The sequence below is a fragment of the Pecten maximus genome, chromosome 5 (assembly GCF_902652985.1).
Source record: "Pecten maximus chromosome 5, xPecMax1.1, whole genome shotgun sequence".
Lineage (NCBI taxonomy): Eukaryota > Metazoa > Mollusca > Bivalvia > Pectinida > Pectinidae > Pecten > Pecten maximus.
The window spans coordinates 28,034,169-28,051,864 of NC_047019.1; the positions used below are offsets into that span (position 1 = coordinate 28,034,169).

At 37.0% G+C, this 17,696-nt stretch overlaps 1 protein-coding gene across 1 annotated transcript; it reads left to right on the top strand.

Moving 5' to 3' along the window:
* The first annotated feature begins 543 nt into the window (after positions 1-543).
* LOC117327720 (amino acid transporter AVT1J-like) lies at positions 544-16,962 on the top strand. The gene is made up of 9 exons (XM_033884846.1): positions 544-1,175; positions 1,489-1,547; positions 3,478-3,586; positions 6,000-6,168; positions 6,459-6,647; positions 8,109-8,356; positions 11,949-12,188; positions 12,716-12,974; positions 13,776-16,962. The coding sequence occupies exons 2-9, from the start codon at positions 1,530-1,532 to the stop codon at positions 13,912-13,914; spliced, it is 1,371 nt and encodes a 456-aa protein (XP_033740737.1). The 5' UTR covers positions 544-1,175; positions 1,489-1,529; the 3' UTR covers positions 13,915-16,962.
* Positions 16,963-17,696: the final 734 nt, after the last annotated feature.

Sequence of the window (17,696 nt, forward strand, 5' to 3'; positions counted from 1 at the left end):
TAGTGATGTGTGTGTTGTGTGGGGGGGGGGGAGGGGGTGCTGTGGGGACGTTATGGGGTAGTGATGTGTGTGTGTTTGTGTGTGTGGGGGGGGTGCTGTGGGGACGTTGTGGAGTAGTGATGTGTGTGTTTTGTGTGGGTGTGTGGGGGGGGGGGGGGGGGGGACGTTGTGGGGTAGTGATGTGTGTTTGTGGGGTGGGATGGGTGCTATGGGGATGTTGTAGGGTAGTGATGTGTGTGTTTGTGTGTGTGTGTGGGGTGGGATGGGTGCTATGGGGATGTTGTAGGGTAGTGATGTGTGTGTTTGTGTGTGTGTGGGGGGGGGGGGGGGGGTGCTATGGGGACGTTGTGGGGTAGTGCTGTGTGGGAGGGGGAGCTGTGGGGACGTTGTGGGGTAGTGATGTGTGTTTGTGGGGTGGGATGGGTGCTATGGGGATGTTGTGGGGTAATGAGTGAGGTTGGGTTGTGGGTGGGGGCCGGTGTTGTGGTGGTACTACCTTTAACTTACTTCAACATGTTAGTCGTTGAACTTGTGACATGTACTTACAGTGACGAACGTGTGGTTGTTTTCAAACGAAATACGCGATAAAGCGATACTCACGTCATGTGTCTGTTTAAAACCACTACCTTACATATAGAACAGCTATAATAGGCCTTTGTTACTGTAAAGTATTGTATTCATTGTTCGCCGCAACCTCCCTTAACATTCTCAAATTTCTTAAAAATTGATAAGGTATGTTGAATAAATTTAAATTTCCAAACCATTGTGACAGGACATGGCTTTGTCTTATAGAGAACTACAGGGTGTGTAGCTGCGACAACGTACATGTAGCTCTGGACGACGGACGGACAATATCTGACAGATGCCGGAGAGCAGTGTAGTAGGGTATATGAAGTTTGTGTAACTTAATCACATGTTTTGTACGTAATGTGAGAATCAAAAATGTGTGAATGACATTTTTTGATAGTCTGGATACGTGTGTAGAGTTTCAACTGAAATAAAATTTACAATAATTCTATAAATAGTGATGGGGTCCGGATATGACGTGATAACAAAGATTTAGGTAGGTGGATGGTCACAAGACTTGTTCATATCGATAACCGAAATGTGTATTGTAAATATGAGGTCAGGGGTCAACGAAACAGTGCATGTGACTGGCCGGTCTGAAGATCGAGGTAAGTAAGGCTGAGATGCATTAGTATTGTCCCCATATAAGATCGCCTCATATGTTGTACATTTATGTTAATTCAATTACGCGGGTGACATATACTGTTAATCCAATGATACAGTACGTATAGCTGTGTGATAACTTGTGTGATAGTTAGCTAGGTCGTGGTCGGTAGTATCACTGAGCTTTAATGGATACGGGATTGCTGATATCACCATCATTTTGATATGTTACCCTCGCACCGCGATTAACATTCAAAAGTTCTTTGAACCAATCCTAATACAACAAAAGTATTAATTATATATAGATATAAATTCCAGATCCCTGCAGATTTTAATGACCCCTGCAGAAGACAAGTGACATGGCTGACGGAACTGAGGTGAGTGATTATAGGATAGCATGAAGTGTACTTAGTGGATTGAGTAAAGGATGTTTGGAGGAGGAATATTACTTAAATTGAGATTTAAAGGTTGTGAGAACTAAAACATATACGTCGGATCGACTTATATAGATCTACAATGTATAAATGATTGGAATGTGTCTGATGGAATGAAAAGGAAGCACAAAATTTGACCATTTATGATCAATATAGATTTGAAGTAATTGGTGGGGGTTTTTTAACGAAAAGTTCTACTTTCGGTTTGTAAAACAAACATTGGTTTAGCTCCCTTTAGTTGTGTGTCAAAGTCACCTGGTTGACCTAAATGTGTTTCGGGAACCATTTCTTTAAATATATATATATATGTATTATGACCTCTACACGATATACAATGTACATGCAGATACATGTAATACACTAGAAGGCAGGATTTTGCATTTACCTGCTAAAATTTTCCCGAATCCCTCCCCCCCCCCCCCCCCCCCCCCCCATCCTGTATAATCCTTATACTGACTGTGGTCCCCTGATATGAACCCTGTATAATATAGATACCTGTATAAACTGGACTTGTGGTTCTACTCTAGATATGAACCCTGTATAATATAGATACCTGTATAAACTGGACTTGTGGTCCTTGTTACCTGTCTGTAGTGAGCCCTGTATGCTATAACTACCTGTATAATCTGGACATGTGGTCATACTCTAGATATGAACCCTGTATGATAAAGATACCTGTATAAACTGGACATGTGGTCCTACTGTATATACATTGTACTAGTAACCTGTCTAAAGTGAACCCTGTATGATATAGATACCTGTATAATCTGGACTTGTGGTCCTAATCTAGATATGAACCCTATATAATATAGATACCTGTATAAACTGGACATACATTGTACTAGTTTCCTGTCTAAAGGAACCCTGTATGATATAGATACCTGTATAATCTGGACTTGTGGTCCTAATCTAGATATTATACACTATAACCTGTCTGTAGTGAACCCTGTATACTATAGATACCTGTATAATCTGGACTTGTGGTCCTACTGTATATACACTATAACCTGTCTGTAGTGAGCAATGTATAACATATATACCTGTATAATCTGGACTTGTGGTCCTACTGTATATACAATATAACCTGTCTGTAGTGAGCAATGTATAACATATATACCTGTATAAACTGGACTTGTAGTCCTTGTAACCTGTCTAAAGTGAACCCTGTATATATGGTATGGTAATTTAAACTCAATCTGTATAACAAAAATGATTGATCAAAATGTCAATCCAATATTGCTGCGGTATACCAAAGTTCATGCACACAAAGAAAAAAGTTTCATATCTTGTATGAATCAGATTTATTCTGAATTTATTTTCGATTACTCATTAAGTTCTAATATGATCTTTGATATAGAAAATGTTAGCCTTATTTATTTAAGAACAATTGGGACAGAAGTTATATCAAATTTTGTTAATCATGCTTGTTGGCATGGATGGATGGGAGTACCCAGGGAAAACCCACATGGTCTGGCAGGTGATCTCATATCTTTTCATGTCCGATCAGGGCATCAAACCGGGGCCGCGGTGGCCGAGTGGTTAAGGTGTCCCGACACTTTATCACTAGCCCTCCACCTCTGGGTTGCGAGTTCGAAACCTACGTGGGGCAGTTGCAAGGTTCTGACCGTAGGCCGGTGGTTTTTCTCCGGGTACTCCGGCTTACCTCCACCTCCAAAACCTGGCACGTCCTTAAATGACCCTGGCTGTTAATAGGACGTTAAACAAAAATAAACCAAACAAACCAAAGGGCATCAAACCCATAGAGAAAGGCAAGTGTGTTACCAGTGTGCCAACCAATTGCAACCACCCATTGATATATGTACTGTGATTGGTCACTGTGTGATCATTGATGATAATGTTACTTGATTGACAGGTGACAACAGGCCACAGTGGCCTTTCCATACCTAAGGCTGCCTTTTTCATTGTTGGGGAGATTGCTGGATCAGGTGTTCTGGCTCTACCCAAAGCTGTAGAGGATACAGGTCAGTTATATAGCCACCCTGATATATATTTTCCTTTTGTTACACTTGAACTTTACACAATGTTGAATTCTTCTTGTCAAATTTCAGGCCCTTTCTAGTCCAGAGGAATATGAGTGTACCGGACACACATTGTTGTCCTTGTCCGTCATGTGTCCATGTCTCTAGATATTCTGTGGTGTAAATATCCATTTAAAGCTAAAGAGTTCACAGATTATATAGCTTAAATGAAATTACCAGCTGGTAATTGTAAATGCATCTACTCTGGTATACAAATCTTCTTTGCTTCCTTGGATAATGTCATGAGAAGTGATTTGCTCTGATAATGAATTGCATTTTACAGAATTGTATAGAACATTAGAATCTCTACAATTAATGTTGATTCCTTGATTCCTTGAGAGAATCGGAACAAAAAAAACTGACATTGATTGATTCTTTATTTAAAATGCTTGTTATAGCATTCAAGTGTGCCTAAAGGTCACCACTATAGTGACAAAAATCTGTCTGTAAAGGTCCCCACTATAGTGACAAAAATCTGTCTGTAAAGGTCACCTCTATAGTCACAAAAATCTGTCTATAAAGGTCACCACTATAGTCACAAAAATCTGTCTATAAAGGTCACCACTATAGTCACAAAAATCTGTCTATAAAGGTCACCACTATAGTAGCAAAAATCTGTCTATAAAGGTCACCACTATAGTCACAAAATCTGTCTATAAAAGTCACCACTATAGTCACAAAAATCTGTCTGTAAAGGTCACCACTATAGTCACAAAAATCTGTCTATAAAGGTCACCACTATAGTGACAAAAATCTGTCTATATAGGTCACCACTATAGTCACAAAAATCTGTCTATAAAAGTCACCACTATAGTCACAAAAATCTGTCTGTAAAGGTCACCACTATAGTGACAAAAATCTGTCTATAAAGGTCACCACTATAGTCACAAAAATCTGTCTATAAAGGTCACCTCTATCTTTTTTTAAATTGTCTATAAAGTCTGCGGTGCTATAAAACTCACTTTGTATGAACCTCTTTATAAAGGTCACCTGGTTCGATCCCCAGTACAATAGAACTCATTATGTATGAACCTCTTTATAAAGTCCAACTGTACGATCCCAAGTGCAATACAACTCATTATGTATGAACCTCTTTATAAAGGTCACCTGTTTCGATCCCCAGTGCTATATACAATACATATGAACCTCTTTATAAAGTCCACCTGTTTCGATCCGAAGTGCAATACAACTCATTGTGTATGAACCTCTTTATAAAGGTCACCTGGTTTGATCCGAAGTACAATACAACTCATTATGTATGAACCTCTTTATGAAGGCCACCTGTTTTGATCCTCAGTGCCTGCTCATTGTGTATGAACCTCTTTATAAAGGCCACCTGTTTCGATCCCCAGTGCTGTACAACTCATTATGTATGAACCTCTTTATAAAGGCCACCTGTTTTGATCCTCAGTGCCTGCTCATTGTGTATGAACCTCTTTATAAAGGCCACCTGGTTCGATCCCCAGTGCTGTACAACTCATTGTGTATGAACCTCTTTATGAAGGCTACCTGTTTTGATCCTCAGTGCCTACTCATTATGTATGAACGTCTTTATGAAGGCCACCTGTTTCGATCCCCAGTGCCTACTCATTATGTATTAACCTCTTTATAAAGGTCACCTGGTTTGATCCGAAGTACAATACAACTCATTATGTATGAACCTCTTTATAAAGGCCACCTGTTTTGATCCTCAGTGCCTACTCATTATGTATTAACCTCTTTATAAAGGTCACCTGGTTTGATCCGAAGTACAATACAACTCATTATGTATGAACCTCTTTATAAAGGCCACCTGTTTTGATCCTCAGTGTCTACTCATTATGTATTAACCTCTTTATAAAGGTCACCTGGTTTGATCCGAAGTACAATACAACTCATTATGTATGAACCTTTTTATGAAGGCCACCTGTTTTGATCCTCAGTGCCTGCTCATTGTGTATGAACCTCTTTATAAAGGCCACCTGTTTCGATCCCCAGTGCTGTACAACTCATTATGTATGAACCTCTTTATAAAGGCCACCTGTTTTGATCCTCAGTGCCTGCTCATTGTGTATGAACCTCTTTATAAAGGCCACCTGGTTCGATCCCCAGTGCTGTACAACTCATTGTGTATGAACCTCTTTATAAAGGCCACCCTGTTTCGATCCCCAGTGCAATACAACTCATTATGTATGAACCTTTTTATAAAGGCCACTTTCTCTCATGCCCTGAATTAAGATTTATAGACAGATTTGAAGATATTGATTTTGGGAGGAAATCACAGAAAATCAATTTCTGTACAATTACTTGAGTTCAAATCTGATATACTGCTCACTAATTAATGAAAGTGCTTGATTGGCATTTAAACCATTTACAGGATGGATAGGTCTAGTAATTATCACTGCCTGCAGTTTTTTGTCTGCGTATACTGGTCACATCCTCGGTAAAGCGTGGATCATCACCTCACACAGGTTCCGGGACTGCCGTGGACATGTTCCCGACCCCTATCCCCTCATTGGTGAGAAGGCCTATGGAAAGTGGGGCAGGTAACAATGTTTGACCATTTCTCTATTTAACATTATCCATTTAAGATAATTGTTACAAATGAAACAGGTTTTATTTTAAAACTGATATTTAATAATTGCATATATGTATTTTAACATGTTAATATGAAGACTACTAAAAAAAGCTGTTTCCTTGTCCTGCAATATGCTCATCCTTAAGTTAGGGTCAAAGTTTGTGTGTTGACTCTCTGGACTAATTTCAGGATAAATGATATAAACCTATTAATCCTATATATTTTAAATAATACTTATCACGCCTGTTATGATTTCAGACAGATTGTAAACATATCTATCAACGTCACCCTCTTCGGAGTTGGAACCGTATTTCTGCTATTAGCATCAGAGAATATTGAATCACTCTTCAAAGATGTTGGCTGGGATCTTAGTTTCTGTGTGTGGTGCATAATACTGGCTGCAATCTTAACTCCAGTCACATGGCTTGGGACACCTTCTGATTTCTGGTGAGTATCTTAACCCCGTCACATTGCTCAGGACACCTGATTTCTTGTGAGTGTCTTAACCCCGGTCACATGGCTCAGGACACCTGATTTATTGTGAGTGTCTAAATACCAGTCACATGGCTCGGGACACCTTCTGACCTCTGGTGAGTGTCTTAACCTCAGTCACATGGCTCGGGACACCTTCTGACTTCTGGTGAGTGTCTTAACCCCGGTCACATTGCTCAGGACACCTTCTGATTTCTGGTGAGTGTCTTAACCCCGGTCACATGGCTCGGGACACCTTCTGACCTCTGGTGAGTGTCTTAACCTCAGTCACATGGCTCAGGACACCTTCTGACCTCTGGTGAGTGTCTTAACCCCGGTCACATTGCTCAGGACACCTTCTGATTTCTGGTGAGTGTCTAAATACCAGTCACATGGCTCGGGACACCTTCTGATTTCTGGTGAGTGTCTAAATACCAGTCACATGGCTCAGGACACCTTCTGACCTCTGGTGAGTGTCTTAACCCCAGTCACATTGCTCAGGACACCTTCTGATTTCTGGTGAGTGTCTTAACCCCGGTCACATTGCTCGGGACACCTTCTGACTTCTGGTGAGTGTCTTAACCCCAGTCACATGGCTCAAGACACCTTCTGACCTCTGGTGAGTGTCTTAACCCCGGTAACATTGCTCAGGATACCTTCTGACCTCTGGTGAGTGTCTTTACCCCGGTCACATGGCTCAGGACACCTCCTGACTTCTGGTGAGTGTCTTAACCCCGGTCACATTGCTCAGGACACCTTCTGATTTCTGGTGAGTGTCTTAACCCCGGTCACATTGCTCAGGACACCTTCTGACTTCTGGTGAGTGTCTTAACCCCGGTCACATTGCTCAGGACACCTTCTGACTTCTGGTGAGTGTTTTAACCCCGGTCACATGGCTCAGGACACCTTCTGACTTCTGGTGAGTGTCTTAACCCCGGTCACATGGCTCAGGACACCTTCTGACTTCTGGTGAGTGTTTTAACCCCGGTCACATGGCTCAGGACACCTTCTGATTTCTGGTGAGTGTCTTAACCCTCTTACACTTTATATACTGAGTGAACTGTGCACAATTTCTCCTATGTATTGATTACATTATCTTAGGGGCCTCGGTGGTCGAGTGGTTAAGGTGTCCCGACACTTTAACACTTACCCTCCACCTCTGTGTTGCGAGTTCGAAACCTATGTGGGGCAGTTGCCAGGTACTGATCGTAGGCCGGTGGTTTTTCTCCTGGTACTCCGGCTTTCCTCCACCTCCAAAAACCTGGCACGTTCTATTCTAATAGGACGTTAAACAAAAACAAACCAAAAAATCCTTCTTACTTACTTTTACCTCCTAACATCCTATTTAATAATCTCAGTGAGATATCATGCCCATGACTGAGTTTCCTTGGTGGGGGATCTCAATATTTTACAATTCCTTTATTTGAACAATTGCAGGCAAGTTGCAGTTGGAGCTACCATAGCAACCGCTATAGCATGTGTGGTTCTCATTGCAAATATCAGCCTGGAAGCCAAGGACCTGGCCGATGAACCCTTGGTTCATAACAAGATTAAATTCTTGGATTTCTTCACAGCTTTTGGAACTATAGTGTTTGCTTTCGGAGGACATCCAGCTTTTCCAACTTTTCAAAATGACATGAAAAAACAGAAGGACTTTAAATGGGCTGTTTTCTTTGGCTACCTTAGTAAGTTCCTACCCTACCTATATGTACTGTACTCATGAAGATCATTACTTATTCGAGTTAACCTTACATTCAATTTTGTTCATGTGAATAACATTGACCCTGAGATACCTCAATATAGATATCTCTGACCCAGTTTCATCATCAAAATAATGAAAAAAGGCATATAACCAAAAATCATTTCTGCGAGAAATTAAGCCTAGAAATCTAATGCTTGCTGTATTTCTAATATTTCTGGGATATCATATAAGCCCTAATGAATGACATTGACCCAATAATAAGGTCACTGATTGGATCAACTTGAATTGACTTGTTCTTTTACACATTTATCGATCATAGTATCATGGATTCAAGTTCTCCAGTTGGTGTTTACAGAAAGTAAACAAAGACCACCATAGAACCATCTTTGTTCAAATTTATCAATGAACTTTAGCATACCTAAGATTCCAAAGGTATATTTTTTTATTTCTATTTTTTTTTTTTCAGGAGAAAATAATTGGGCAGTAGGCCTAAACAAGTTGAAGATAATTAAAATATGATACAGATAGGATATACCACTATAAGTTCTGTGATAAGTTACCACTGTACAATACCTACAGATATACCACTATAAGTTCAGTGATAAGTTACCACTGTACAATACCTACAGATATACCACTATACGTTATGTGATATGCTATACCACTATAAGCTCTGTGATAAGTTACAACTGTACAATACCTACAGATATACCACTATAAGCTCTGTGATAAGTTACCACTGTACAATACCTACAGATATGCCACTGTAAGTTCTGTGATAAGTTACCACTGTACAATACCAACAAATATACCATTATAAGTTCTGTGATAAGTTACCACTGTACAATACCTACAGATATACCACTATAAGTTATGTGATAAGTTACCACTGTACAATACCAACAGATATACCACTATACGTTATGTGATAAGTTACCACTGTACAATACCTACAGATATACCACTATAAGTTCTGTGATAAGTTACCGCTGTACAATACCTACAGATATACCACTATAAGTTCTGTGATAAGTTACCGCTGTACAATACCTACAGATATACCACTATAAGTTCTGTGATAAGTTACCACTGTATAATACCAACAGATATGCCACTATAAGTTATGTGGTAAGTTACCACTGTACAATACCAACAAATATACCACTATAAGTTCAGTGATAAGTTACCACTGTATAATACCAACAAATATACCACTATAAGTTCAGTGATAAGTTACTGCTGTACAATACCTACAGATATACCACTATAAGTTCTGTGATAAGTTACCACTGTACAATACCAACAGATATACCACTATAAGTTCTGTGATAAGTTACCACTGTACAATACCAACAGATATGCCACTATAAGTTCAGTGATAAGTTACCACTGTACAATACCAACAAATATACCACTATAAGTTCAGTGATAAGTTACCACTGTATAATACCTACAGATATGCCACTATAAGTTCTGTGATAAGTTACCACTGTATAATACCTACAGATATACCACTATAAGTTCAGTGATAAGTTACCACTATAAGTTCTGTGATAAGTTACCACTGTACAATACCTACAGTCATACCACTATAAGTTCTGTGATAGGTTACCACTGTACAATAACTACAAATATACCACTATAAGTTCTGTGATAGGTTACCACTGTACAATAACTACAAATATACCACTATAAGTTCTGTGATAGGTTACCACTGTACAATAACTACAAATATACCACTATACGTTCTGTGATAAGTTACTACTGTACAATAACTAAATATACCTTTATAAGTTCTGTGATAGGTTACCACTGTACAATAACTACAAATATACCACTATAAGTTCTGTGATAGGTTACCACTGTACAATACCTACAAATATACCACTATAAGTTCTGTGATAGGTTACCACTGTACAATAACTACAGATATACCACTATAAGTTCTGTGATAGGTTACCACTGTACAATAACTACAAACATACCACAATAAGTTCTGTGATAGGTTACCACTGTACAATACCTACAGATATACCACTATAAGTTCTGTGTTAGGTTACCACTGTACAATACCTACAGATGAGATATACCACTATAAGTTCAGTGATCAGTTACCACTGTATAATAACTACAGATATGCCACTATAAGTTCTGTGATAAGTTACCACTGTACAATACCAACAGATATACCACTATAAGTTCTGTGATAAGTTACCACTGTACAATACCTACAGATATACCACTATAAGTTCTGTGATAAGTTACCACTGTACAATACCAACAGATATACCACTATAAGTTCTGTGATAAGTTACCAATGTACAATACCTACAGATATACCAGTATAAATTCTGTGGTAAGTTACCACTGTACAATACCAACAGATGAGATATACCACTATAAGTTCTGTGATAAGTTACCACTGTACAATACCAACAGATATACCACTATAAGTTCTGTAATAAGTTACCACTGTACAATACCTACAGATATACCACTATAAGTTCTGTGATAGGTTACCACTGTACAATACCTACAGATATACCACTATATGTTCTGTGATAAGTTACCACTGTACAATACCTACAGATATACCACTATAAGTTCTGTGATAGGTTACCACTGTACAATACCTACAGATATACCACTATATGTTCTGTGATAAGTTACCACTGTACAATACCTACAAATATACCACTATATGTTCTGTGATAAGTTACCACTGTACAATACCTACAGATATACCACTATAGGTTCTGTGATAGGTTACCACTGTACAATAACTACAAATATACCACTTTAAGTTCTGTGATAGGTTACCACTGTACAATACCTACAGATGAGATATACCACTATAAGTTCTGTGATAAGTTACCACTGTAAAATACCTACAGATATACCACTATAAGTTCTGTGATAGGTTACCACTGTACAATACCAACAGATATACCACTATAAGTTCTGTGATAGGTTACCACTGTATAATACCTACAGATATACCACTATAAGTTCAGTGATAAGTTACCACTGTACAATACCTACAGATATACCACTATAAGTTCTGTGATAGGTTACCACTGTACAATAACTACAAATATACCACTATAAGTTCTGTGATAGGTTACCACTGTACAATACCTACAGATGAGATATACCACTATAAGTTCTGTGATAAGTTACCACTGTACAATACCAACAGATATACCACTATAAGTTCTGTGATAGGTTACCACTGAACAATAACTACAAATATACCACTATAAGTTCTGTGATAAGTTACCACTGTACAATACCTACAGATATACCACTATAAGTTCTGTGATAAGTTACCACTGTACAATACCTACAAATATACCACTCTATGTTCTGTGATAAGTTACCACTGTACAATACCTACAGATGAGATATACCACTATAAGTTCTGTGATAAGTTACCACTGTAAAATACCTACAGATATACCACTATAAGTTATGCGATAGGTTACCACTGTACAATAACAACAGATATACCACTATAAGTTCTGTGATAAGTTACCACTGTACATTACTAAATATTTCTATTTTATATTCCACAGTCGTGCTGTTGATGTACTTCCCAGTATCAACAGCAGGATATTTTGTTTACGGTAAATCTCTCGATGACAACATCCTCAACACTGTGTGTCATACGAATTATACTCACCCACACTGTAAGAAAGGTATGACAGTCGCGATCCAGATCCTGATTACACTACATCTCATGTTTGGCTTTGTCATTGTGCTGAACCCTTTCTGTCAACAAGTCGAGTCAGGCCTATTCAAAGTGGATTCAAGAAGTGAGTTTTGTTTGCAGTGTTTCATCCGTAGTTTTGATTTTATTTATTTCTATCAAAAGGTTATGATGCCAAAATAAATACTAAATCAAAGGTTTTGTATGACTGTTGATTGCTGTATGATTGATGATTGTTCTGGATTTAATTCATCATAGGTCCTGGTGATAATTTTTGCCATTCTGCAGTACCTCAGTGATAAGTAAATTTTTTTTGCAGAAAGATGCTTTTAGGTACATCAGGTGAATATGATAAATCAACCTTTCTGGAATTATCAATAATTGTTATGTTTCTTTATTTTTCACATTGGTCAAGAAAATGTCCTCAAAAATGTGTAGCTTAAAAATAATTGACAATCAATTTATTCTTTTTAAAAAAGGAGAGGGGGGGGGGGGGGGTATATTTTTCACCTCTACTGATGATGATTAGCCACACTAAAACAAATAAGGTCCATGAAAAATGAAAGCTGTGTTTTATTACATTTATAAATGCTGATTAATTTGGAAGTGACTCTTGTCTCTACTTACTTGTAGAATTTACCATTAAGAGAGTGTTAGTGAGAAGCGGACTTGTGGCTCTAGTGCTGTTCATTGCTGAAACTATCCCTCATTTTGGTGCCATTTTATCTCTGGTTGGTGGTTCGACAACAACTTTACTGGCCTACGTTTGTCCCTCTGTGTTCTACCTGAAGCTGTGCCGGACGCCACATGACGAGGAATTGGTAGAGCCTGATGACGGAGGTACAAATGTACGACCGGCCAAACTTCCTGGAACTGAGCCTGATGGTACCATGTAAGTTGGGGAGAGTTATATATCTATCTTAGGGTTTTTTCAGGATAGTGGATCTTTTGTGAATGGGTTGTCTTTCCTTACAAATAACTTTCTTAAACTCCAACATTGATGATCATCTCAATTTTGCTATTTCATTTGAAATGCAATTAGTAAGGACTAGTACACATGCATTGCCCTAATCTTACTTGCTATAACCATCTGAACAGAATCACTAATGCTGGTCAGAACTGTCCTGTGAAGAATGCCAACTAATTTGTATGGATGATGGGTCTAACTCCCTAATAGGGCAGAGGATTGGAAATAGAAAAATAGTTTTAAAATCTCGACTTTTATTTGGATAAAGTATTATGCCTGAATGGTCACCGGGTGCCCTTTGGTGAAAAGATACCAATCATGTATGGCTGGTAGGCCTGAGCACCCGGGCACTGAAGAGGGGGGTAAAACTGGCGAAAATATAGCATTTAAAGTGGGTAAAGGGATTATGACAGCATCCTAGGGCAACAGGAACAGAATAGTGCATTGGACTTAAAAGTCTATCCATTTCCTCCCAGTCAGGACAGGGCCTCATACAGGCACCTTTTGATATTACAGTTGAGTGGTTTTCAGCTGAATTTGCTTTGAATCCTTATATTGGAAACCACAACAACTGCCATGCATGGTACAGATAATTAAAATACTAATTACTTTAATGAGAGCGATGATGGCTTTCTGGGCCACTTGTTTGTAATCAATCCCCATTACATTTTCCATCACAACAATACAGTTTTTTCTCAATTTATTTGTTTTTTTTTTTCTTTTCAGAACCATACCTTTCTGGGAAAAAGTCATGAATTATGAGATAGTAGCTATCGGACTGATTGCAGGGGTAGCATCAACCATATCTGCTGTGATCGGCATTGTTCAACCAGATACTTTCACTGTGCCTTGCTATGCAAGGTAATGACTTAAATAACCCACCAGTAAATTTATTATACAAGCTGTATATCAGGTTACAAAATAAGGTGTATAAGTCGGCAATAATGGCCAAGAGAAAATTTGAAATAGGTAGTGTGGACATCAAAAAAGGAGATAGTGTCGGAAAAATACAGCTTAACATGGAAGAGTACTTGGAGATAATCTATGTGGTCGTGCAGTGACCCCCATACACTTCATGTCAAACAGGGGAATCGAAAACTGGTCATCTTAGTGTCCAACAGGGGAATCGAAAACTGGTCATCTTAGTGTCCAACAGGGGAATCGAAAACTGGTCATCTTAGTGAAAGGTGACTGCTTTAACTGACCACCACCCAACCATACAAAAATCAATTATATTGTTATACTTGAGCCTCATTGTTCAAAATATTTTCATGCTATAATTGGTACAATGTATATGTTAGTGGACAATTTAGGAAAGATGTGGATTTTTTAAATGTTACAAAATTCTTAATTAAAGTTGAGTTTGAAACTCCATGTGAACAATTCAGCCAAATTATTGGCTACAATTTTTTTTCATTACCAAGTACTTAAACTTCTTTAGAAATGATATATGTTTGCATGCAGCAACGGACTGATTTCTAATATATTAGTTCACTAAATTAAAATTGTCAGATGCTAAATTCCAGTAGAAAAGAGTTTTGTTTTGGGGGTAGGGGTGGGGGTTGAAATGAACAAGAATATTGTAAGTCACGTAAGAAAACACATTTTTAAAGTTCTCATTTCGTTCATAATTAAGCCTGAAATTAATTTTAAAAAACAAAAAAAAAAACATGTTTATCATAAAATTTTGAGGTTGAAGTATTATATATTTTTTGTTTTTTAGAATTATTGATTTTTTTTGATTTTTTTTTAAATTTTGTGACTTTGTGCAATAATGCATTACGCTACACTCGGGGTTCTATTTGCTGTTTTTATTTGTTGTTTTTTTTTAGAAGTAGGATTACAGTTATAGACAGAATGTTATGCTCCAAGTCAGTTAAGACAGTTTTCACTGTTTTTGATCGGTGCCAATAAAGTATTTATTCTAATAAGTGGCCCGTCCCCAATACCCCACCTTTTTTTTTTTTATCTTGAAGAGGTATAGAGGATATTGACTTCAGTGGCTTTGGTGTACTTTTCATTTGTTTTATAACCAATTTTTTTTTACATTCAGTGTTATAATGATATTTGATTCCAGAAATTTGTTTTTAAACACTGTACCACCATAGGAAGGAATTTTTTCCTTTAGTGCATCCCTTTTGTGTTTTTGTAAGCACACTGTGTGCTTATTAGGTAAAATACAGTATTATTATTATCGTTATTGAGCATGAAATCTGTTACAAGATTTACACATCTTGTGTAACGAGCTGTTGATATAATCTGTGCCATATACTGTAAGGATGATTATTTTTGTTGGTTCATATTTTCATGGCTTTGCTATAAATGTGAATCAATAAGAATTCCCTGATGTTTCTATCTTAATAGCAATTTTGTTTATCTAAACCAAGTGATGTAAACATACCATTCATATATTAAATTAGCAGTTTTGCCTACTACTGTACTGTGTAAAATGATTGTAATTTGTTTTGTATTATTTTTATTTTTTGTGATACCAAACTACATATACATGTAAACGTATATGTACTTGGTATTTTCAATTAGTCAAAATCAATCATGACATTGTGACATTTGAGGTACCAAAGATCAGATACTTACAGTATGTTTGCATAATATGTTCATGTATTAGAGAAGTAGAATTGTGCAGAAGAAAAGTTAAAGAAAAGTTATGGATTTATTGTAATAATATGTTTATGTGATATTAAAACTTTTAATTCAAATTTTTAATTTATTTTACTTCGGTTAATGGTAATCATCACCATCAACTTTCAACTTTAATAAATCTATGTTTATGTAATTATTGATGGTAATACCTAGTAAGTTTAATTGCTTGTCATTTTAAAATATTAGATAATTCAATTTTGTGTTTATTTTTAATAACATTTCCATTATATCTATGTAAATGTGAAAACAATACATCAGTTTGCTAAAACTTGTAATTTTGTTTACCCACATGTAATTGATTTTGTCAGACAAAAATATCTGTTTTTAGTAATTATACATGTACATGATTTACAGTGTGTATATATTTATAGCTTTTTTGAAATGAGATTTTTTAGTTCTTTGTTAATAAAAACAAATAGTTGACAAGTTGGCATTTGTTCCAGTGTAAGATATAATTCTTGAGCTACATCGATATGTGGATTTGTATTTTTTAGAGGTAAATTTTTTAGTAAGTAATCCAAATATTCATTAATAAATATCATTTGTTCGAAAGTGTCAATTTTGGTTTTGAAATATGGTGATTTCTATCAAGAATCAAATCTTTGACAAATTAATACTGACAGAAATAAGTACATATTTTAGAAGTAATTTACATTGGATTTGAAAGTTTAATTAGCATAACATATTAATTTTGATGTAAGAGACATATGTCAATACCAATTATAATTTTAACAATGTAATTCCTCATTACACTGTTGACGTCGTAAAGCATTCCGCGGAAATCTGATTTATTACTAGGTATCATAACACATTCCTAGTGTGTATGGAATATCTTAGATACCTAACATTTCTATCTCAGTCATGAGAGAGGCACCTCTGAACAAATACATTATTTTCAACCATGTAAATCAAGGATATTTATGATGGTACACAACACATTCTGGTGCCATTAGAAATACAGTAAAACTTGTTTATAACTAATTTCACTGGACCAGATTAAATAGTTTGTTATATCCAAAATTCCTGAGAAGATTATAAGATAAATAAAGTTGAGCTATTAAAATTCTGTGATTTTACATTTGTCATTGTGAAAGTTAATTATAGACATACCATGTGATCATTATTCTGATAAATTTGTAATGTATGTGATAGACTCAGATTAATTTGTATGTGATAGACTCAATACATCAATGCATTGTATTTGTGCAATAGATTTTTTTCTTGAAAATCAATAAATATATGTTCTACAGTGTTTTACTTGTTGTTTTGGTGTATATCTACACAACACAAATCCATGTAGTGATACATATTGGTTGGGCAAAATGAATCTATATGGTGTCATCTGTTGTTTAGGGCAACACAAGGAAATTAGCATCACCTGTTGTTTGGGTAAAATAAATATATACATAGCATCACATGTTGTTTAGGGCAAAATGAATCTATTTATTTCCACCTATTGTTTGGATAAAAGAAACATATATAGCATCACCTGTTGGGCAAAGTGAATCTATATACATGTAGTTCCACTTGTTGTTTGGGCAAAGTCCATCTATGTGGTGTCACCTGTTGTTTAGGGCAACACAAACCATTAGACCGTCACATGTTGTTTGGGGCAACACAAACCATGATACAGCGTCACCTGTTGTTTGGGCAACACAAACCATGATACAGCGTCACCTGTTGTTTGGGCAACACAAACCATGATACAGCGTCACCTGTTGTTTGGGGCAACACAAACCATGATACAGCGTCACCTTTTGTTTGGGCAACACAAACCAGTATATCACCACCTGTTGTTTGGGCAACACAAACCATGATACAGCGTCACCTGTTGTTTGGGGCAACACAAACCATAATACAGCGTCACCTTTTGTTTGGGCAACACAAACCAGTATATCACCATCTGTTGTTTGGGGCAACACAAACCATGATACAGCGTCACCTTTTGTTTGGGCAACACAAACCAGTATATCACCACCTGTTGTT

Bases quoted from the DNA above. Each gene is read 5' to 3' on its own strand.
- LOC117327720 (XM_033884846.1), top strand. The intron at 6,169-6,458 runs GTAACAATGTTT...TTATGATTTCAG, and splicing joins GCCTATGGAAAGTGGGGCAG to ACAGATTGTAAACATATCTA. The intron at 6,648-8,108 runs GTGAGTATCTTA...GAACAATTGCAG, and splicing joins GGGACACCTTCTGATTTCTG to GCAAGTTGCAGTTGGAGCTA.